The following is a 24,073-nucleotide window of genomic DNA, read 5'->3' on the forward strand; positions in this document are numbered from 1 at the left end:
AGCTTCTGATCCAACAATTGATTTGGACTAACACTTCATAGACTAACCCATAAGCTTAGCCCGTCACAAATCAATCATGGATCATTAGCCCAAACCATATGTATAACTTATTTACATAATCAGTCCCCGTTAACTTAATTAGTCTCTTTTTGATCACTAAATTAATTCCAAATTAATTCTTGATCAATACTAATTAAATAATATTATATCTCAATTAATATATTATTCTTATAATATATTAATAAATCACAAATAACCTCTTTCTCAAATATCAATCTATCAAATTGTTCTGGTAAAGGCAACCCGAAATGGACCATGCTACTATCGGGTCGAGTACATACCAATTATAGTTATGGACTTAGTGTAACACCCGTTCCTCGAGGTATTATTTAAATTATATAAGTTAATAATTGTTTTGGACTAGCACTTAGATATTGGACCCATTTGAGTGGATTTAGAAAATGGGCCGAGTTGATGGGCTGCCCATAAGCCGTATGCCTGGCGTACGCGGGGCGTAGTGGCCATTGGATTCGAGGGACGCGGGTGCGTACGCGCAGCATACCAAGAGGTACGCCCAGCGTACGCGGGCAGATAACAAACCCTAATTTTTAGGGTTTAGGACCTATAAATATATCATTATAGCCTCCCCTTTTAGCCTCCTCACCTGTCCATCACCTACAGAGAAACCCTAACTCGTTCATACTCTTCCTTGTGTGTGTGTTTGACATTTTGAGCTTATTTTGGCAAAGAAGGCTTGGAAGAAGAAAGGAAAGGTTGGAGAAGAAGCCCTTAAGGACCTTGAACTCAAGGATCTGGAACAAGCTCACGATTTAGCACCAATAGGAGGTATAAAGCTCCTATCTTTCCTTTTCGAATCATAGATCTAGGGTTTTGAAGATTTGGACCTTTTTAGGTCCAAAGTTTGGATCTTGGCCATGCAACTTCGTTTTTGAGCTTAGGGTTGCCACCCTTGAAGCTCAAAGTGTCCCTTAAGCAGTAAAGTTGCAAGCTTTGGAGCTTTTATGTAGCCATGCATGAGATCTAGCCATTTCCATGGAAGCTAATTGCTATTTTTAGAGTTGGGTTCATTTGGTGGGTTGCAAGCCATCAAGTGATCGACTTTATGGGTTAGGATGAAGTATTTGACTCAGATCTGTAGTTTGGATGTAGTGTCTTAAGGGATTAAGCAGTTTTGGAAAAGATGGCTTAACAGGAGAGTATGCTGGGCGTACATGTCAGTACGCACAGCGTACAAGCCATTCAAGCAGTACATGCAGCGTACAGAAGGGTACGCTCAGTGTACACTCAGACAGTGGGCTTTATGTAATTGGGCCTCGGTTTGGGCCAGGCCTTGGATATAGCAGTAAATAGGCCGAGATGGGCCTTCAGTAGTCAGTCAAGGGACCAAGGACTTGTTGGGCTTGTGAGGAAAATCCCATTTGAGAAGTTGGGCCCAATTTAGAAAATTGGGCCATTAGTGGGTCTTAGTGGGCCATTAGTGGATTTATAAGGACTAGTTGGAATTGGGTCTTGGATATGGCCCAAAGTTAGATCAGGGGTAAAATGGTCATTTTACCCTTAGTGGGATTCTCAGTTTTTGACTAAATGTTTATTTGGTCATAATAGTCGGAGAGTAGTTGGAGCAGCAGACAGAGTTACCTTGCACGAGTTTTCAGCAACCAGATTGAGAGGTGAGTTTCTCTCCAGTAGGAACGGGTCTAAGACCACAATGCCGGCTCGTTTAGATGTTAGTAGTTCCGGACTTTGTTATGATGTCGGGGCGATCCCGAGAAGAGTATATGTATGCTTGATGTCTTTGTGATTCATGCATGTTATGTGTTATGTGTTCCGGGGCAGCCCGATGTATGTTAGTTTATCTGTTATGTTATGTGTTCCAGGTTTCGGCCCGATGCCGGGGTAAGCCCGATGCAGTTTATATGATATGTTAAATGTTATGATATATGTTATGCTGTGTATGATGTCGGGGCAAGCCCGATGCCGGGGTGAGCCCAATGCCAGACGTAGTCTGATGCCTGGGTGAGCCTGATGCCGGGCAGGAGTCCGATGCCTGGTTCGTCCCGATGCAGTTGGGAGTAGTCCCAGAGTTATGCTATTTGTTATATGTTATGTATATGGTATGTGGTAGTTCGGGGGAGCTCACTAATCTTCGTGCTTACAGTTTTCAGTTTTGGTTTCAGGTACTTCCACTAGCAAAGGGAAGGGATCGGGATGATTGCATGGCACACACCACAGTCACAGCCTGGGAGTTTACTTTGATGTTTTGTTATGAGATTTTGATTTGAGACAGATACTATGATGTTTTATGATACATGATTTATGATTTTACTTATGAGTTTAGATGGTTTATGATTTTAATAATGATTTGAAAACGAAATTTTTGGGTCATATTTTTGGGATGTTTCAAGTTGGTATCAGAGCCTTGGTTTGAGGGATTCGGGCACGCTTTCGGGTGTGTCTGAACTCAAACTAAGGAAGTGGTATGAAATTTTCAAAAGAAAATCATTTTTACAAAAAGGATTTTGAAAATAGAAAAGAACTTTGAAAAGAGAAAAGGGTGTGGTGCATGCAATCAACCGAGCTCAAGTAAGTACTCCCAAATTACCCATATAAGTTTATGCTATGTTATGATTATCAGCTTTATTAGAACAACATGCTAGATTAGGACTAAGGATCTAGGAAGGATGCCTTATGTGCCTGTTATATATATTCATCTTTATGAGAACTGCATGCTAGTACAGATTAGTCAGTATGATAGCCAGAGTAGTAGATGCTTGACTATGTGTACTCGATGCTCGAATGTTGCTTGCTTTGTGCTTTTAGGAGTCTTAGTTATCTTTTACTAACTAGTAAACGAATATGTTACGTTACATATTGCGAGGATTAAATAATTTCAGAAGGTTAGGTCTAGCTCTATTGCGCAGCTCTTGTTTGAGTCCAACCGTTGTAGGGTAGGATCTCTCATTCGAAGGATTATCTAGTCTTAGTGATATGTAATAGTATTCACGAGCTAGTTAGGTGGAGGTAGCAGGGACTTCTTATATAGCTGATAGCAGAGAGTGGGTTGGTGATTACCCTAGGACAAGCCTAGGAAGATTTTAGTATGAGATCAGCAGTAGTAGTAGTATAAGGGACTTGGTGGAGTCGAGGCAGTTCTTGAGGAAAGTACGGATAGATGTGGAAGGTAGTATGGGCTCGTACTACTGAAAGCATAGGATCCGTAATCGAATCAAGGAAGGCCGAGATAAGACCAGGGAACTTGTAGTGTATGTGATCCCTCGAGTTATGTTAGTATTATGACGTTTGTTATAATGTGTTTTCAGAATGGTGGTTTTGCAGCCTAGACCAGCGGTTGGCAGTTCAGGCGCCGGAGAGGGATCAGGCTCAGGCTCTGGAGTCGGGCAGTTAGATGAGCAGACCAGGGAGTTCATCTCCTCGGAGATTACGCATAGCATACTAGACCAGACTCCGGTGATTTTTGGATCGGTCAAGGAGGGTATCTTAGAGCTTCTGGATGAGAATCTGAGCGCTTTCCGTACTGAGATAGTGACCATGATGGGATCACGCACATTTACTTTCAGGGAGTTCAGAGCTTGTGGAGCTCTCGACTACCATGGGGCTCGGGACCCCATTGCGAGTACCAGATGGTTGGCAGATGTCGCCAACGCAATCCGCACCAGCAGATGTCCTGAGGGGGACAAGGTTAGGCTTGCGTCCTGTCTTCTGAAGGACAGGGCACGTGATTGGTAGGAGGAGGTTGGGAGAGCTATTGGTGATGACACCGTGTTGGATGCGATGACCTGGGGTGACTTCACGACTAGATTCAGGGCCGAGTTAGCACCTATTATTGAGGTGCAGCAGCTTGCTAGGGAGTTCCAGGATCTCCAGCAGACGACGGAGACAGTGGTGGAGATTACCGCCAAGTTTAGAGAGAGAGCCCTACTTGTTCCGCAGTATGTGGCAGACGAGGAGATGAAGAAAGCCAGATACCATGAGATGATGAGGAGTGACATTAGACGGTTTGTGAGCCGCTCCAGCTACAAGACGCTGGAGGACATGATTGATAGGGCTCGAGAGAGGGAGTTGGATTTAGAGATGGAGAGGAAGAGGAAACCAGAGGGGCTTCAGTCAGGGGGTTCAGGCAAGAAGCCCAAGGTATTAGATCACAGATCTCGGAGCCAGCAGAGCCACGACCATTATGGAAAATGCGGCAGGATGCACGAGGGGACATGCAACGCGGGGAGTTCGGGTTGCTACAAATGCGGCCGAACTGGTCATATAAGCTGGGATTGCACAACCACTACCACCACCACGACAACATCAGATCTGATTTGCTTTTAGTGCAATCAGAGGGGACACAAGTGGTCCCAGTGCCCGAGTTTAGCAGCAGCAGGGAAGGTGGCAGCGCCTTCTCTTGCCACGTTGAGGATTACAGATGGCCGTCAGGGCCGGGCTGAGGCGCCTACGGCGCGGAGCAGGGCTTTTCAACTTACTGCTAACGAGGCACGAGCGGCTCCTAATGTGGTGACGGGTATGTATCTTTCTCTCATCTCTTTATTGATATTGTTTGTTGCTTATGTTTGCATGTTTCGTTATAGGATCGTTCCTCGTGAACGGTATATCAACTTTAGTACTGTTCGATTCAGGTGCCACCCGATCTTTTGTGTCTCTCACGCTCAGCAAGCGACTTAGCAGAGCTCCGGGGGAGCTGGATTTCCCACTCGACGTAGAGATAGCGGATGATAGGACCGTCAGGGTCGCTAGAGTTTATAGAGGATGTACACTTCGGTTATTTGATGAGCAGTTCTCAGTGGATTTGGTTCCTATTCCCCGGCGAGGGAATAAGGTTATCGTGGGTATGGATTAGTTGAGCCCCAATGGGGCGGTGATCGACTGCGAGCAGCAGCTAGTAAGGGTTCGTACTCCTAGTGGGGGAGAGTTAGTGATACAGGGCGAAAGACCACAGCACGGACCGATTCTTTGTTCAGCGGCGAGAGCAAGGCGCTACCTTCAGCAGGGTTGCACAGGATACGTCGCCTATGTCATGGATACCCGGGATAAGGGTAAGGCGACAGTCGATGATGTACCAGTGGTGAGAGAGTACCCAGACGTATTCCCGGAAGATTTGCCTGGGATACCTCCGGAGAGACAGGTGGAGATCAGGATTGACCTGGTCCCTGGTGCGGCTCCGATAGCTAAGGTACCATATCGGTTGGCTCCTCCCGAGATGCAGGTGTTGTCTACGCAGCTGCAGGAGCTGCTAGACAAGGGTTTTATCAGGCCGAGTAGTTCGCCATGGGGAGCCCCGATCCTGTTTGTAAAGAAGAAGGACGGGTCGCACCGTATGTGCATAGATTACCGGGAGCTGAACAAGGTAACGGTGAAGAACCGTTACCCACTCCCGAGGATAGATGATTTGTTCGACCAGCTTCAGGGAGCATCTTGGTTCTCCAAGATTGATCTACGGTCCGGATATCACCAGATGCGGGTCAGAGATGACGACGTGCAAAAGACCGCTGTTAGGACCCGTTATGGTCATTATGAGTTTGTGGTGATGTCGTTTGGGCTCACCAATGCTCCAGCCGCGTTCATGGACCTCATTAACCGCATGTGCAGACCGATGTTGGATCGGTCTGTAATAGTATTCATTGACGACATCTTGGTTTACTCCAAGACTCAGGAGCATCATGAGGAGCACCTGAGGGAGGTGCTAGAGACACTGAGGAGGGAGTGACTTTTCGCGAAGTTCTCCAAGTGTGAGTTATGGTTGCGCGAGGTGCAGTTTCTTGGGCACCTCGTCAACCAGAAGGGTATTTTGGTAGATCCGACCAAGATAGAGGTCGTGATGCGGTGGGAGATTCTGAGGTCTCCATCTGAGATTCAGATTTTGTAGGGTCTGGCAGGGTATTATAGGAGGTTTATCCATGATTTCTCCAAGATTGCAGTTCCGTTGACCCGACTGACCAAGAAGTCGGTGGTTTTTCGCTGGGGACCTGAGCAGCAGGCAGCCTTTGAGACGCTCAGATAGCGATTGTGCGAGGCACCGATTCTCACTCTGCCAGAAAGTGTAGATGACTTCGTAGTCTACTGTGACGCTTCGATCACAGGCATGGGAGCAGTGCTGATGCAGCGAGGTCATGTGATAGCGTATGCCTCGAGACAGTTGAAGCCTCACAAGGCTAATTATCCGACGCACGATTTAGAGTTGGGGCAGTGGTGTTCTCCCTCAAGATTTGGCGACATTACCTCTATGGGGTCCGATGTACCATTTACATGGACCACAAGAGTTTGAGGTACCTCATGGATCAGCCGAATCTGAACATGAGGCAGCGTCAGTGGTTAGATGTGGTGAAAGACTACGATTGTGAGATCCTTTACCACCCGGGCAAGGCCAACGTGGTGGCCGACACCCTGAGCCGCAAGGCGGTAGTGGCCCCGATTCGAGACATCTGTCTGAGAATGACAGTGATTACTCCACTGTTGGAACAGATTAGGGAGGCGCAGGTTGAGGGCCTGAAGGAGGAGCGCCAAAAGTGCGAGAGGATTGTGGGCCGAGTAGCTTCATTTGATTACGATAGCTAGCCGATGATTGTTGACCCTGTATGTGAGGGTCTGGGTACCGTACTGGGGTGGAGTACGACATGTATTGATGGATGAGGCCCACAAGTCCCGGTTCTCCATCCATCCAGGGGCGACGAAGATGTACAGAGCTCTTCAACCCGATTACTGGTGGCCCTGCATGAAGCGGGACGTAGCTTGGTACGTGGAAAGATGCCTGACCTGTAGGAAAGTCAAGGCGGAACACCAGAGGCCTCATGGCAAGATGCAGCCGTTAGACATTCCTGTGTGGAAATGGGAGGATATCACTATGGATTTCATTACTAAGCTTCCCAGGACCGCACGTGGGGTCGATTCGATATGGGTCATCGTGGATCGGTTGACCAAGAGCGCTCATTTCATACCGATTCAGGAGAGCATCTCAGCCGAGAAGTTGGCCGAGATTTATGTGCGAGAGATAGTGGCATGTCATGGAGTGCCTGTCTCGGTGGTGTCAGACCGAGATGTCCGTTTTACTTCCAGGTTTTGGATGCGGTTTCACGATGAGATGGGTACTCGTCTCCATTTCAGCATCGTTTTCCACCCTTAGATGGACGGTTAGAGCGACAGGACGATTCAGACTCTCGAGGACATGCTACGCGCATGCGTGTTAGATTTCGGTGGCAGTTGGGATACGTATCTTCCGTTAGCGGAATTTTCGTATAACAACAGTTACCATGCCAGCATAGACCGACCGCCCTTTGAGATGCTCTATGGGAGGAAGTGTAAGACCCCAATTTGTTGGGGTGAGGTCGGTCAGAGAGTCATGGGGAGTACGGAGGTAGTGCTCAAGACCACAGAGCGGATTCAGCAGGTCCAGAGCAGGCTCCAGACTGCTCAGAGTCGGCAGAAGAGTTACGCCGACAAGCGGCGTTCAGACTTGGAGTTTCAGGTGGGCGATGTGGTCCTCCTGAAAGTGTCACCCTGGAAGGGTGTTATCAGGTTTCGGAAGCGGGGCAAGCTGGGCCCCATGTTCATTGGTCCGTTTAGTGTTTTGGACCGGGTGGGTCGGGTTGCTTACTAGTTAGATCTTCCAGCAGAGCTCAACCAAATCCACAGCACTTTCCACGTCTCCCAGCTGCGGAAGTGTTTGGTGGATGATTCAGCAGTGGTACCCTTAGAGGATATTCAGCTTGATGACATCATTATAGCCTCCCCTTTTGGCCTCCTCACCTGTCCATCACCCTCAGAGAAACCCTAACTCGTTCATACTCTTCCTTGTGTGTGTGTTTGACATTTTGAGCTTATTTTGTCAAATAATGCTTGGAAGAAGAAAGGAAAGGTTGGAGAAGAAGCCCTTGAGGACCTTGAACTCAAGGATCTGGAACAAGCTCACCATTTGGCACCAATAAGAGGTATAAAGCTCCTATCTTTCCTTTTAGAATCATAGATCCAGGGTTTTGAAGATTTGGACCTTTTTAGGTCCAAAGTTTGGATCTTGGCCATGCAACTTCGTTTTTGAGCTTAGGGTTGCCACCCTTGAAGCTCAAAGTGTCCTTTAAGTAGTAAAGTTGCAAGCTTTGGAGCTTTTATGTAGCCATGCATGAGATCTAGCCATTTCCATGGAAGCTTATTGCTATTTTTAGAGTTGGGTTCATTTGGTAGGTTGCAAGCCATCAAGTGACCGACTTTATGGGTTAGGATGAAGTATTGGACTCAGATCTGTAGTTTGGATGTAGTGTCTTTAGGGATTAAGCAGTTTTGGAAAAGATGGCTTAACAATAGAGTACGTTGGGCGTACACGTCAGTATGCGCAACGTACAATCCATTCAAGCAGTACGCACAACGTACAGAAGGGTACGCTCAGCGTACACTCAGACAGTGGGCTTTATGTAATTGGGCCTCGGTTTGGGCCAGGCCTTGGATATAGCAGTAATTAGGCCGAGATGGGCCTTCAGTAGTCAGTCAAGGGACCAAGGACTTGTTGGGCTTGTGAGGAAAATCCCATTTGAGAAGTTGGGCCCAATTTAGAAAATTAGGCCATTAGTGGGTCTTAGTGGGCCATGAGTGGATTTATAAGGACTAGTTGGAATTGGGTCTTGGATATGGCCCAAAGTTAGATCAGGGGTAAAATGGTCATTTTACCCTTAGTGGGATTCTCAGTTTTTGACTAAATGTTTATTTGTTCATAATAGCCGGAGAGTAGTTGGAGCAGCAGACAGAGTTACCTTGCACGGGTTTTCAGCAGCCAGATTGAGAGGTGAGTTTCTCTCTAGTAGGAACGGGTCTAAGACCACAATGCCGGCTCGTTTAGATGTTAGTAGTTCCGGACTTTGTTATGATGTCGGGGCGATCCCGAGAAGAGTATATGTATGCTTGATGTCTTTGTGATTCATGCATGTTATGTGTTATGTGTTCCGGGGCAGCCCGATGTATGTTAGTTTATCTGTTATGTTATGTGTTCCGGGTTTCGGCCCGATGTCGGGGTAAGCCCGATGCAGTTTATATGATATGTTAAATGTTATGATATATGTTTAGCTGTGTATGATGTCGGGGCAAGCCCGATGTCGGGGTGAGCCCGATGCCAGACGTAGTCTGATGCCAGGGTGAGCCCGATGTCGGGCAGTAGTCCGATGCCGGGTAAGCCGATGTCGGGTTCGTCCCGATGCAGTTGGGAGTAGTCCCGGAGTTATGCTATTTGTTATATGTTATGTATATGGTATGTGGTAGTTCGGGGGAGCTCACTAAGCTTCGTGCTTACAGTTTTCAGTTTTGGTTTCAGGTACTTCCACTTGCAAAGGGAAGGGCTCGGGATGATCGCATGGCACACACCACAGTCACAGCCTGCGAGTTTACTATGATGTTTTGTTATGATATTTTGATTTGAGACAGATACTATGATGTTTTATAATACATGATTTATGATTTTAATTATGACTTTAGATGGTTTATGATTTTAATAATGATTTGAAAACGAAATTTTTGGGTCATATTTTTGGGATGTTTCACTTAGACACCTAATCCAACACTCACTAGGTTGGTAGGTAGCGGTAGAAGTGTTGTAAGACTGTGGGGTAGCCGTAGTATTCAATAGGTTGGTAGGCAGTGGTAGAAATGTCGTAAGACTGTGGGGTGGCCGTAGCATTCACTAGGTTGGCAGGTAGTAGTAGAAGTGTTGTAAGACTGTGGGGTGACCCGTAGCATTCACCTGGTCAATGAACAATTGCAAGGGTGTTGTGAATCTACTATTTGGCTTGTAGCCTTCTCTAAGTATGAGTAGGCCATGGATGGAAGGGTTGTGAGACTGTGGGAGGACCACAATATCCATGAGATTGAGGAAGGTTGTAGGCCGATTTGGGGTCGGTCGTGATGTAAGACTACATCAGGGATGGTAGCATTCACCTAGAGCGAAGTGGATTATCTTACATCCATGTGATGGTTGGTTATGTTGTCCCTGGTTGTAACCAGAGGGTTGTTGGAGCCATATTGGAAAACAAGCTAGAATAGCTTTTGCCATATAGACTCTTGGTCAGATTCTCGTGGTTCGGTCATGTGGAAGGCTATCAGCCTCATCAACCATTTGGAAATCCGGTACTTCGGTTAATTGGTAGGTAAGTACAAGACCAAGGGGAATTTTGGTTGGATCGAAATGCGATGTTGGTCGGCAGGATGAGATGTTTGTATGGTACCAATGATTGAGACTCATGTTGGGAGTCACATTTGTTTTCAAGTGAAGGGTTCCGCATCAATGAATGGTCATGGATTCTATTTTGCCAATTATCAGTAAGATAATCTAGGGACGGGAGGGTTTTGTTCAGCTCAAGTTGTGTAATAGAGTCTTTATGGATGTGGAGTGAGGTGATTTTGTTTGTTGGGAAGTCAGACACTATTTAAGGTTTTTAGTTTTCAAACAAAGCAGTTGAGTATTTATTCGTGGGCTGAGGATAGAGTGGCAAGGTCCATTCCATTTTCAGGTTAAGTGGATTATGCTAAGATTAGGTCTAATGGCAGTGTTAGAGGGCAATTGTCTGTATGGGATGGATTTTCAGTTCAAAGAGGAGCTCAGGATGTCGGGCAGGGTCGGCTAGAGTGGCAGAGCAAGTAGTAAGGGATGATTTCGAGGACGAAATTCAAATCAAGTGGGGGAGAGCTGTAACACCCGGTTCTCAGACGCGGGGACTCCATGCAGTACGTTTGGGCGTACTCACGCTGATTCTAAAACCCTAATTATTGGGGTTGAGACCCTATTTAAACACCTTAAGTCCCTTGAGGTCTCTTCAGGCTCAACCTCCACTCTCCCCAAAGTATTCATTTCGAAAGCCTAGCTATTTTGTGAAGATATTGAGCATTTTGAGTGAGTTTTTGTGTGTTGTGAAGAAGGAACCCATTAAAGAAGCATTATTGAGCTTGGAGCTTGAAGATCCAGAACTTCCATCCTATTTTCAAGCCTCAAAAGGTATAAAGCTTGAACCTTTATGATTCCTTGGTTTAGATCTAGGTTAGCTTAGAGTTTTTCTGCTTTTAGTCCCATGGTTTTAGTTCTTTTGATTAAAAGTTACTCCAAAGCTTGTGATTGTCTTATATTGTCATTTATGAGGATTTTAAGTCATAAAAATGGGATCTTGATGGTTTCTTTTCACCCATGCAAGGGTTTGGATTCATTAGAAGATGTTAAGGATCTAGGGTTTGGTTTTGGACTCCATTAAGCCATGCAAAGTCATAAAGTCAGTAACTTTATGACTTTAGACGTCCAAAAGAGTCATATTTGAGTGTTGTGCGTATGGTCTCAAGCTATTAAGAGCTTAATAAATAGGTTGGCAAGTTGCTCGATTACTTTGGGTGTAACCCATGAGTATGCAACGCGAAATGAGGCTTTGCCCCGTTTTCTGTGGGAGCTCAATACGCATGGTGTAGTGAAGGAGCACATATAACATACTCCGAGAAGTAGAAATGATCCATTTTTGGGCTTTGGGCCAAGCTGGGTGGGTCTAGCCTTGGAAGGGTAAAATGGTCTTTTACCCTTGTGAGAGATAATATGAAACGGTCCTTTGATTATGGGCTATTACCCTAATTATTAATTAGGGTTGGTTTTGATATGTTTATTGTGAGGAGCCTTTGTAGCAACAACGTGTGTGTGATTTGGTTATCTTCTGATTGAGGTGAGTCTCCTCACTATATTTGCAGGTTGAAGGCACCAATGTCGACCCATTGGATTTTGTTTATAGTATGTTAGTTGTCTTTGTGACTCTTACATGTATCTGTATGTATGTTTGGGTGGGGCCCACTATATGTGTTTGGCGGGCCCAGTTAAACTTATTTTTGCAGCGTAGTTGAGAATGTACATGTCGTGCATTGAGTCAACTTGGCATTAGTCCCATAAAATTATACAACAGTAAAAACAAGACTTTTGGCCACTCCCTAACGCAACTCAACAAAATCAAAAGTCACAACACTTGTTCACTCTTACTGATTTTGGGTCAGCACATGGAGCAAATTATGGTCTTACTCTCGTGAAAACATATGTGATGAAAAATATGCTCAATCATCTTTATTTTACAAAACATGACAATGACCGAATCCAGCTATTTGTTGACTAACAACAATCTTTTTCTAAAAAATATTTTCTAAAAATTCCCTAAAATTTACCCAGATTGGTTATATATTTCAAACCATTTACACCAGTCAAAGTAGTTAACAGTCAGTCCCAATGTCATAAGTTCAAGTCCAAGTCCAATGGGATCTTTTGGCTGCCAAACATTTTTCCTAACTTGAGTACATACAGTGATGCACATTATTAAATTAAACTATGACTAATATAAATATAAATATATACACGTACATCTAAATATATATTTCTTATAAATAAAGCTCATGGATTTAAAGAAATCCCTCGGGTTTACTTGTCCGAACTTCAAAGGCCACAGAGTAGCTTTATTTGAATCACTTATTATTATTATTATTAATTTCACGACTTTCGATGGAACCCATGTAGTGAACTTTCAACCCAATCAGTCCCAAACAAGTTGCCTTAGGTGATTAGGTGTAGAACACCCCTCGGGTTTACTTATTCGAATCCCAAAGGTCATAGATTAACTTTACTTTTACTTTTTCACTCTTTTTTTAACATTTAAAAGCTAATACAATACTTAATACTATTTTTAATTTATTTTCTAGGCTTATTTCTTTATATTTTTGTCCTTGACTTTTCCTATCATTGGGACATCTCACAGCCTATTACCGTGAGAGACTTCTAAGGTATTTTTCAGGGGACTAATGTTAACACGCAGGGACCCGTAGGTACAGTTAGAAACAATGTCCCCAAGCAGGGTACTTAGAAGGGAATAGACAGAAATGACTTTTTAGAGTGCTGGAAGGCTCGAGGCATTGAGATTTTATTTTCTTTTTATGATTCTTTTGAATTTGGCATTTTGGGTCCAATTGAGCACTTACTACTCATAAGACCGGTCATGTGTCCCAAAGGATGACATATACCTATCACTATGTTTCGGTGTTGAAAACATTTTCATTTTTTGTTTTGCACGAGTAGCTTCGGGAGGTGTGTTCGTGTGTGATTAGCTTGCTTTGAGATTTTCAATAAAAAGGAGTAAGTCTAATCTCAAGGCATACGACTCACTTACCAACTCAACTGTTTTCAAAAGATTAGGTTGATTTGGATTGGATCAAAAACAAACATAGAATAAAATATTTTTGGAATTTTAATTTTGATGCAAATGAGAAAATCTCTTTTTTTTATGCAATGCAAAAAAAATGAGATACAAAAAATATTAAAATTAGGATAGAAAGAAAATCTTTTTGGTTTTGAAAATTTTAAAATGCAGAATACGAGAGAAAATGAAAATGAGAAAGTTATTTTTTTTTGAAATGAAATTGAATTCAATATGTACAAAACAACAACCTACATGCAACGAGATCCATTTACATGGATGGATGCCCCTCCTCAAGCTTAAAATATAACATCGTCCTTGCTGCTTGGAGAGAGGCATAGCTGGCCTATTAAGGGTAGGGTGGAGGTGGATGAGGCGGGTACTCTGGTGGGTAGTATGGTTGATGATCAGCAGGATAGTAGGGGGCACTAGGGATAGGTTGGTGGTGGTTGCGGCTGCGGTGGTAAAACAAGGGCGCGGTGGAGATCACTCATCAAATAGTATACGTTGCGGTTGTGTTGCTCTTGTGCGGCCCATCGCCGATCTAACTCGGCCCGTCGCAACTCCTGTTGGGTCCAACGCTCCCCCTATGTGTTTCGGTAGTCCTGAAATTCGGAGGTATGCTCGACGATACCAGTGTATATCTCGCCTACCTCTTCTTGAAGGCTCGTGTAGTGGTTGTTCAGTCGTTCAAACTCACCCATATAAATGTTATGATCAGGAAAAGGAATGGGGCGAGCCGAACTGGAGGCACCTAAGGATGGAACAGAGGGGTGGCAAGTGGTGGTAGGGGGTCTACGGGGCGCAGCAATACCCAAATTGGAAGTGAGAGTCCAATTAGTAGATGGGATGCGGCTGGCTATGGCGAGTATCTTTTTGTTTCGACTGTCAATACGCAAGTACTATTGACCATCAACGGTCCAATGGAAGTTCCCGTTCGGCCTGCGGTGAAAACGATGCATATTCTCCATAACATCAACGGATAGGCGGGTGCGGTCCAGGATTATATCAATGGGATTATTAAGAAGGCAGAGACCAAGGTGTTCGGCTATTATCGAAACTATTTCGCCGCAATGAAGTTGATCACCGTTGCTCATGGAGTTCTTGAGCATCTTGTGAACCACCCAACACCCAAAGTGAGGATCTTCTTCGGGTTTTTGAACTATGTACCATAAAAATTCTAGCTCTTTCTTGTTGGCTTTGCTAATCTCCTCTTGAGGAAATAAGAGAGAAGCGATGATTCGATGTGTGACTTTAAGAATCGGGTGGATGATACTAGAAGATTTGGCATTACCATAATGATATTCTCTTTCACAAGAGATCTTGCTCCATAATTCTTTGCAGTTTCGGTCAAACGTGACATTCATTTTACCCTTTCCCAATAAATATATTTCCTTGCTTTTGGTGCACCAATGATGTCATAGAGAGTGTCTACATGAATCCGATGGGACTGGTTTAGTAGGCGAAAGGAAAGGAAATGAGTTTGGTAATCCATTGTGATAGAAGATAAGAGCTCTAACATGGGTGTTTGATAACTTAGTACATGGAGATTCAAGAGACCTTCCCAACCTATGTTACTCAAGAGTCTGTGAACTCTTTTGTAGATGTGGAGGTCTTTTAGAGCTTGGATATACATAAACTTTTAGGCCCCTTTTTCTCTACGGATGAGACTTGAATACACGATTTCTTGCGGATTAGACTAAAAAATAAGGCCAAATTGGTATGGGTTTTCTATAGGATTTTGGTCGTGCTCATCATGAGCCTCTTGACCACCCATATTGGAGGTTCCAACTCGAGCTCTTTTTCCACGGGATGTCATTTTCCAATGAAAGAAACAAACATTTTTCACACAATGTATAATAGAGGGACAATTGCAAACACTAGAGCACACACAACACCCAACAATCTCACCCAATTTCACTCCAAAGGCATGAATTTAACAATATGCACAAGGAAAAGGGTTGGAAAAATTATACCAAATTTGTGCTTGCAAATGGAGTTTGAGTGATGTCCAATGCTTCCCCAAGTCTTCCCCAAGCTTATCCTACAAGAAATTGCAAGTATTAGTTCGAAAATTGAAACTCAAAAATTCTAGGGTTTGCCCAAAATCCCAAAACCAGCCATGGCAAGGGTGTATTTGAGTTGCTTGACAAGGAAGATGAAGAAACGAGAAGACTTTCATACCTTGGAGCTTGAAAAGTGGAGCAAAATTGAGGAAGATGGAGCCTTTTTGAGAGGTTTTTCGAAGGGGACAATAGGAAAAAGAGAAGTCGCAGTTTTTTTTAGAGTGGAATGGCAACAAAAATCGATTTTTTCTTTAAAAGCACAACTCTGTTTTTGCGTTTACACGGTCCGTGTAAATGTAAGGTATAATATCCACGGCCCGTGTAAACGGTGCAATGAAAAATCCCGAGTTGGTCGATTCCACGGGCCGTGTAAATACTAGGCAAGAATTTACACGGTCGTGTAATCTTCTGTAAGCTCAACAAAAATTTTCGATTTTTATTTTTCAAATTTCAAAACCGCAAGTCCCTGACTGTCTGAAAAATGATTTTTAAACCTCTTTTGGACATGAAAAGCAACTTGAAACCATAAAACTAAAAAATATTGTTAACAAAATGGAAAATTAAGGAAAAAGATGGAAATACCCTCGGGTTGCCTCCCGGTTAGCCGCATATTTTTTATGTCGTTGGCTCGACTTGGCCCCTGAATATTCTTCATTCTTGGTATGTGTGGCTCTCAACCACCTCCATCTCTTCGTTCTTTACTTGTAATCCCTCATAATACGGTTTTAATCTATGCTCATTGACTTTAAAAGTCTTCCCGGTTTATTGGCTTGTGATTTCCACTGCACCATGGTCAAAGACACTTGTAACCACAAAGGGACCAACCCATATCGATCTTAGTTTCCCCGATATCAAATTGAATCTTGAATGGTATAACAACACCTTTTGACCCTTTGTGAAGGTTTTCCGATAGACCATCTTGTCATGATACGCCTTGGTCTTCTCTTTGTAAATCATTTCGTTCTTATACGCATCATTTCTGATCTCTTCCAATTCTTGAATGTCCAACTTCCTCTTGTTGGCCGCTTCATCTTCATTCAAGTTGAATTTCTTCACAATACAAAATGCTTTGTGTTCAAGCTCGACCGGAAGGCGACATGGTTTCCCAAATACTAGCCGGTATGGGGACATACCAATGGGGGTCTTGAAAGCAGTGCGACATGCCCATAAGGCATCATCCAACTTTATACTCCAGTCCTTGCGGTTTGGATTGACTGTTTTCTTCAAGATTCTTTGATTTGCCTATTGGAGACCTCTGCTTGCCCATTGGTTTGAGGGTGATAGGATGTTGATACTTTATGAGTCACCCCCATACTTTTTCAAGACGACTTCAAGCATTCGGTTGCAAAAATGAGTTCCGCGATCACTGATGAGAGCTTTTGGGGTGCCAAACCGGGAGAAAATCTATGATTTAAGGAAATCCACAACAACTTTGGAATCATTAGAACGGATGGCCTTGGCCTCCACCCATTTGGACACATAGTCCACCGCCAACAAAATATATGAACAAACAAAAGAGGGCGAAAATGGTCCTATGAAGTCTATGCCCCACACGTAAAATATTTCACAAACTAAGATATGGGTAAGGGGCATTTAACTCATAGAACTTATGGACCCGAATTTTTGACACTTATCATAATGTGCACATAGCACATAAGAATCATGAAAAATGGTAGGCCAATAAAATCCGCTATCTAAAACTTTTCTAGCTTTCCTTTGGGGTCCGAAATGACCTCCACAAGCATAGGAATGACAAAAGTTAAGTATGGATTGTACCTTATTTTTCTCAACACACCTTCAGATCATTTGGTCCGCGCAATACTTCCAAAGGCATGGCTCATCCCATACATACCTCTTTGCCTCCTTCTTGATTTTTTCCATTTGTGAACGTGTGGATTCCGGGGGGAATTGATTCGTGACCAAGTAGTTGACTATGTCCGCATACCATGTATCTTCCTTGGTGATGAACAAATGCTCATTCGGGAATGTGTCATGGATTAGTGTGGTGTCTTCGGGTGGTACGATACGACTTAGATGACCTGCAACCAAATTCTCTTTCCCATTTTTATCCTTGATCTCTATATCAAACTCTTGCAAAAGCAACATCCAATGTATTAACCTCGGCTTCAAATATTTATTGATTAGTAAGTGCTTTATAGCTGCAAGGTCCGAATAGATAATCACTTTGGTCTCGAGAAGGTATTTTCGGAACTTCTCTAGTGCAAAGACAATAGCCAACAACTCTTTTTCTGTTGTGGTGTAATTGCTTTGTGCCCCGTCTAAAGTATTAGATGCATAGTAGATCACATGATGTGCTCGATCCACTTTGTGACCCAGTACATGCCCGACAGCCGTGTTGCTCGCATCGCACATGATCTCAAACGGGAGATCCCAATTAGGTGGTTGGATGATGGGGGTGGAGGCGAGTTGGTCTTTCAAATGATCAAAAGCCTCCTTGCATGGTTGAGTGAACTTAAACTCGATATCTTTTTGGAGGAGTTGGCACATCGGAACCGTGATCTTTGAGAATTCCTTGATAAAACGCCAATAGAAACCTGCATGGCCAAGAAAAGAACGTACTTCCTGAACATTTGTCGGGTACGGTAAACTTTTAATCACATCAATCTTGGCCTTGTCTACTTCTAAGCCCTTTTGAGACACCACATGTCCAAGTATCAAGCCCTTGTCAACCATAAAATGACATTTTTCATAATTAAGGACTAAATGTGTGTCAATGCACGTTGTAAGATTTTGGTGAGATTTTGCAAACATTCGTCAAAAGAATTTCCATAAACAGTGAAATCACACATGAAAACCTCTATGATATATTCAACATACTCTGAAAATATGCTCACCATGCATCTTTTAAAAGTTGGGGGCACATTGCACAAACCAAAGGGCATGCATCTATACGCAAAGGTGCCAAATAGACATGTAAATGTGGTTTTCTCTTGGTCTTCCGGGGCGACCGAAATTTGATGAAAGCCAGAAAAACCATCAAGGCAGCAATAGTAGGACTTTCCGACCAATCTTTCAAGCATTTGATCGATGAATGGTAAGGGGAAATGGCATTTACGGGTGGAAACATTCAACTTCCTATAATCTATACAAACTCTCCACCCTTTTTGCACACGGGTGGGTACCAAATCCCCCTTGCATAAATGTATCCAAAATTAAAATCAAGTTGCAGAAACGTATCCATAACAAAAATTATAAATTCACAACTAGTCTATAATAATAGGTTCGTTTAAACTTGCCCCGGTCCTATCTTTCAGATTTTTTTCTGCTTTCAATTTAAGCTTTAACACCCTTTCTGATTTTTTTCTTAATTTTATTGGTGCCTTTGGTGGTTTATTTTTTGTTTTTTTTCCCTAACTCGTCATCTTGGTTTTTTATCAGCAAAACAAAATTCAAATAACATTTTAATATATTACCATTAAAAATAAATAAAATATTTATTGATTTTTTTAAAATTTGGTTTTACCTTTATCGGATGCAATTCTGAAAGATACTGAAATGAAATACAAAATTTTCATCCGTAAAACCCATTTTTTTAATAACATCCACGGAAATTCGTCTTCGGGCTAATACATGGTATTTAACAATATGATAAACAAAAAAAAAACAAATATTGAATTTTTATTGTGGACTGTCATTCCAGAATATCATTCCAAAATTGATCTTTGTATTTCGGAGTGATATTACCGTTTCAGAATCCTTTGTAATGTTTCATTTAGACTTATTTCCTAACTAAAAGATGATGCTTTACACATTTTAAGATATTTATATGGGTCTTATATGTCTAAAAGAAAAATAGATATTCCGGACATGATCTACGTATTCTGGAAGACAAATAATTGTTTGTAAACTTAAATGCAAGTAACATAAATAGTAAAACTAACCTGATTTGATGAATCCATGGTAAAACCTCTATCCTAAATTCGGGTATCACGAGCTTCAAAATTTCAAAATTAAGAATTCTTATTCTAGGTGATTAAGGTGTGGGGCTCATATATATATATATATATATATATATATATATATATATATATATATATATATATATATATATATATATATATATATATATATATAACATTGAGCTACAGTAGTGCGTTTGGTCCGTTTTGGTTTGCTCCGAAATGGCTATTCCAGACACAATGGTTACTTTAAAAAAAAATTGATTATTTTTGTTAATATAAACTAAAATGTAGTTAGATTACTCAATTTCCCTGATTTTTATCACTAATATCACGCTTCACATTACGTATTTGATGCAAGCCCCGGTTTAGCCTCTGTCTCTCTCTCTTTGACTTTCATGGTATGACTATGAAATGATAAGAGCTACAGGCTCTCTAAGCCTTTTTATGCATGGGCTTAAGGCATTTAACAGTAAACACCTTTGCTTGGCCCAGCTTTTATTTAGTCTTACATTGGGCTTTAATAAAGATGAAAAATGTCAGAAAGTCCACTCCCCGTTAGGACTTACTGGTTTAGACTAGACCGTTACTAGAAAACTGAAATTCCACGCTTTGGTGGAGGGTGTCAAAAAGCCCGAACCCGATCCGAGCCGAACCCGAATTAGATAAATAGGGCCAGGTTTAATAGGGTAAAAGAATATTCGGGTTATTCAGGTTAACTTGACAAACCCGAAAATTATATAAGGTCGGGTTTTGGATTGAGTTTTTTTATTTTTTTCAGGTTCGGGTAAACCTGAATAACACGATTAATGGTGTCTATATGCAAACATAATGTACATCAGTTAATGCATATGATACAACCCTTTTATGATTTTAAGATTACCTTGACAATTCATGTACATATATACTTTAAGCATTCCAAATTATACAAGCGGTCATTGTAAAACCTTTTGAATTGGTGTACAGGGACATCGTCAAAATCAAAGAATGCAAAATATTATAAAAGAAAATTGACCAATATTTTCCATTGCTATTGTGTACAGTACGTATGTTCACAAACAAATCCATGTAATTAACTTTTTTACCAATTTACATTTTACTTCCTTATATATGTATATTTATATTAAATGGCACAAAGATTACTTCCTTAACCCGAACCCGGCTAACCCGTACCTTAATAGGGTCGGGTTTCGGGTAAAACTTCATTTTAAAAAAAAAATCGACAACCCGACCCGTTTAACCCGAAACCCGATCGGGTTGACCCGATTAACAGCCCTACTTTGGTGCATAAATCTCGACTTTAACACATCGAACAAAATACTTGATATATATATATATATATATATATATATATATATATATATATATATATATATATATTTGTTTCTCTGTATGAGCGAACATATATATGGATAATCGGACCATTTATGCATCCATAATAAGTATCCAATATCCAAAAATTCAATCGAGCATTTATTCTTATCAACAACATACAATTTTCAAGGGATAATACGAGTTTGAAGGAACATAGGTCAAAGGAATTAGTGGATGGCTCGTGACATATGCACATAAAATTTAACTTCCATCTCTAGTCTATCCATATATTGCAATACAGTTACAAAATATTATTATTATGATCGATCATTTGGTCTAATAATAATATTTATTATTCAGTGCTCTTTATGTGGAAGTGGCACATCAAATTTGGCGCTTTTGGTAGATGTAAAACCACCATCAACCACCAAGTTATGGCCATTGACATATTTAGCTTCATCAGAAGCAAGATAAACAGCAGCATTCGCCACATCACCAGGCTCACAGTAAGCCCCCTTGAACTCCCCTCCATTCCGCACCATACTCACAAGTTCTTCTTCGTCAAGCTCCGGAAAATACCCTTTCATCTCATCAATCGCAAATGCCGTCGGAATCGCAAAAGGCGATATACAGTTAATCCGTACGCCATGTTGTGACAGCTCAGATGCCAAGGATTTCACAATCCCAACAACCGTAAACTTTGAAATCGAATACGAATGCTGAGCGATTCCTCCTAAAATCCCCGTCACACTTGCAGTACACAATATGGACCCGCTTTCACGGGGAATCATTACCCGTGACGCGTGCTTGATTCCGGCAAGGACGCCCCGTACGTTGACCGACATCACCCGGTCAAACATCTCGAGGTCGAGGTCGACTATGGAGCGTGGGGTCCGGCATGGGATTCCGGCATTGTTGTACATGATGTCGAGTTTTCCGTGTTTGGATACGGTGAAATCGACTGCGTTGGCGATGTCGGATTCGTTGGTGACGTTGCAAGAGATGAATGAGGCGTTTGGGCCGAGCTGTGTGGCGGTGAAGTGGCCGAGATGGTGGTGGATGTCGGCGATTACCACCTTGGCGCCATGGCTGATGAATTTGGTGGCGGTTTCTTTGCCGATGCCACTTGCTGCTCCGGTAATCAAGGCTACTTTGCCTTCTAGTCTGTAATGGTCACACATGAGCAGTTATAACACTCATGTTAGATTTTTCACTTTAGAAAAGATTGGTAATGCTTTATAAAATTTGAGCAAAAATGTTTATGAGTCTTAAAGATTTTTGAAACGTTCTTAACAATAACAATAAAAATAATTTTGACCCAGCATAAAAGTTTGATGATTTAAGTTATGTTTGAAATTATCTTATTTAACATTATAATTTTAGATATCGTATTTTTAAATATCAAAATATTATATTTGTTCCGTTTAAATTTTAAATATTATATATATTTTTAATTTTTTAGAAAGACTTACAGATACTTCAACTCTCAACATTTGGCTGTACTACTCGTATCTATCAATACTTATACCTCTGAATCATATCTGTCTTGAATTCTTATTTTTGACATTTTAAAACTTTTTACAATAATTTTATATCTTTATCAGTTGCTTATTATACCCTTATTTATAAGTCTAAGTTAAAAATACCTAAATCGATTTCCTAAACCGATCTTGGAACACGTGGTGGGTGTTACTGCAAAAATGTGTTGGTTGAGCACGTAATCTATATCTTCTACTCTATTTTCTTCTTATTCATTTGTATAATATGCATTAGATATTGTTCTTAAAGGTTTTAGGTTGAAAGGGTTGGATTTACTTATATTGTGGTTGCAAAGGATGAAAGCAAAGAGACCTCAGGTTGACAAAGATGAAATTTTCACTAAATATTAAATTACAATAAAATTCAAATAGTAAACCAATCTTTTGTACGCAAAACACAACTTTAAGTCTTTAATAGATATAGTTGGTATTATCATATAAAATATCAAAAGTTAACTATATGCATTATTTTAGGCGAGTTGAAATTAAAAAAGTATAACAAACATTTGAAACATCAAAAAAGATTATTCCTTTTTCCGATTTGATAAGTGTATTGTTTTTATATGGAGAATCTTTGATTGAAACTATTGTAGACCTGCTCCCAAGTGGTCTACAAACATGTGTTGGACTTGAACCTGTCATGCACTCCATCCACTTGCAGTCTCATCCAATTATTTTGTTTTATTTTACATTTTTTACCTAAGTACGATATATATATATATATATATATATATATATATATATATATATATATATATATATATATATATTCAAGTTTCTATGATCAACTATAACAAGTCATGAGTAAGATCTACAATCTTAATTAAAATTAAAATGGGCCATCAGGTAAGGGTTGTCAAATGAATCAAATTTTTATAATTTCTTAAATTATTTTATTTTAAAGACCTGCATTATTATTTTAATAATATGATTCTATAATTACATATATTATATTAATTATTATATAGTTTTAAAAACAGACAAAAAGCTACGAGACAAACCGGCCCGGTTATGCATACAAACATCGGTTAGAGTTATTGTTGATCGTAGAATAAGAAACAAACCTTGGAAACTGAGCAGAGAAACTCCTAAATTGGAAACTTGGTGCACCCAGACCTCTTGAAATGGAGATGCTTCATGACAAACCCAAAACAAGAAAAATCTCAAGTATGAAAGTGTCTATGTGTCTGTCTCTTTGTGTGTGTGTGTGTGTGTGAGAGAGAGAGAGAGCGAGAGAGATTAGATAGATCAAGTAGAAGAAAATACTCACCAAGTGGATCTGATTGATCTAAGCATCTTTGGTCTTGATTACACCTACAACACACCTTTAGTAGAGAACCAAAGACACTGCAAAGCATAAAATGGTGATATATATATATATATATATATATATATATATATATATATATATATATATATATTCACATGGGATGCCATATATATATATATATATATATATATTCACATGGGATGCCATATGTCTTGGATTTACATATATAGTAAGGTAATCAAATTTACTAACCGAAACCTATATGTTGATATTTGATAGTCAAACATGTTTGATAAGTACTGATCAGTAGTACCATTGATTACTTACAACATAACAATGGTAATTTTCTTTTGAATATTATGGTTGTGTTGTATCGACAATTCATTATTAAATTAAATCAGAAGGATATAATTGTACTTTAGTATATATATATATATATATATATATATATATATATATATATATATATATATATATATATATATAAGGTAGTTCTCATTTAATTAACAGACCAAAACTATTTTCAGATTCTTTGAGTAAATAGCCATAGGTAGTATTTGAACACCCACATTCTTGAATGTAATTAATTGAGTTTTCAAAAAAGTAAAAAAATGATCGAACTATACAATAGAGTTTTCCATTAAACAAAATTATGTACTAATTGAGAATGTGTTTCAATGTTGAATTTCCACATTTAAAAATCATTATTCCATATGATCCACTCCTTTCAAATGTACAAGACGAT

At 40.9% G+C, this 24,073-nt stretch overlaps 2 protein-coding genes across 2 annotated transcripts; both read right to left on the minus strand.

Annotated features, from left to right (window-relative positions):
* Window positions 1-16,048: 16,048 nt before the first annotated feature.
* On the minus strand, window positions 16,049-16,417 carry LOC145138913 (uncharacterized). The gene has a single exon (XM_079072914.1). The coding sequence runs from the start codon at window positions 16,415-16,417 to the stop codon at window positions 16,049-16,051; it is 369 nt and encodes a 122-aa protein (XP_078929040.1).
* Window positions 16,418-20,666: 4,249 nt separating this feature from the next.
* On the minus strand, window positions 20,667-23,424 carry LOC145140854 (NAD(P)-binding Rossmann-fold superfamily protein). Its single transcript, XM_079074235.1, has 3 exons — window positions 23,329-23,424; window positions 23,123-23,191; window positions 20,667-21,684 (listed from the first exon to the last, which is right to left on the minus strand). The coding sequence occupies exons 1-3, from the start codon at window positions 23,352-23,354 to the stop codon at window positions 20,877-20,879; spliced, it is 903 nt and encodes a 300-aa protein (XP_078930361.1). The 5' UTR covers window positions 23,355-23,424; the 3' UTR covers window positions 20,667-20,876.
* Between the last annotated feature and the right edge of the window lie 649 nt (window positions 23,425-24,073).

This window comes from Lactuca virosa, chromosome 9 (assembly GCF_052849685.1).
Source record: "Lactuca virosa cultivar CGN04683 chromosome 9, Lactuca_virosa_CGN04683_v6, whole genome shotgun sequence".
Lineage (NCBI taxonomy): Eukaryota > Viridiplantae > Streptophyta > Magnoliopsida > Asterales > Asteraceae > Lactuca > Lactuca virosa.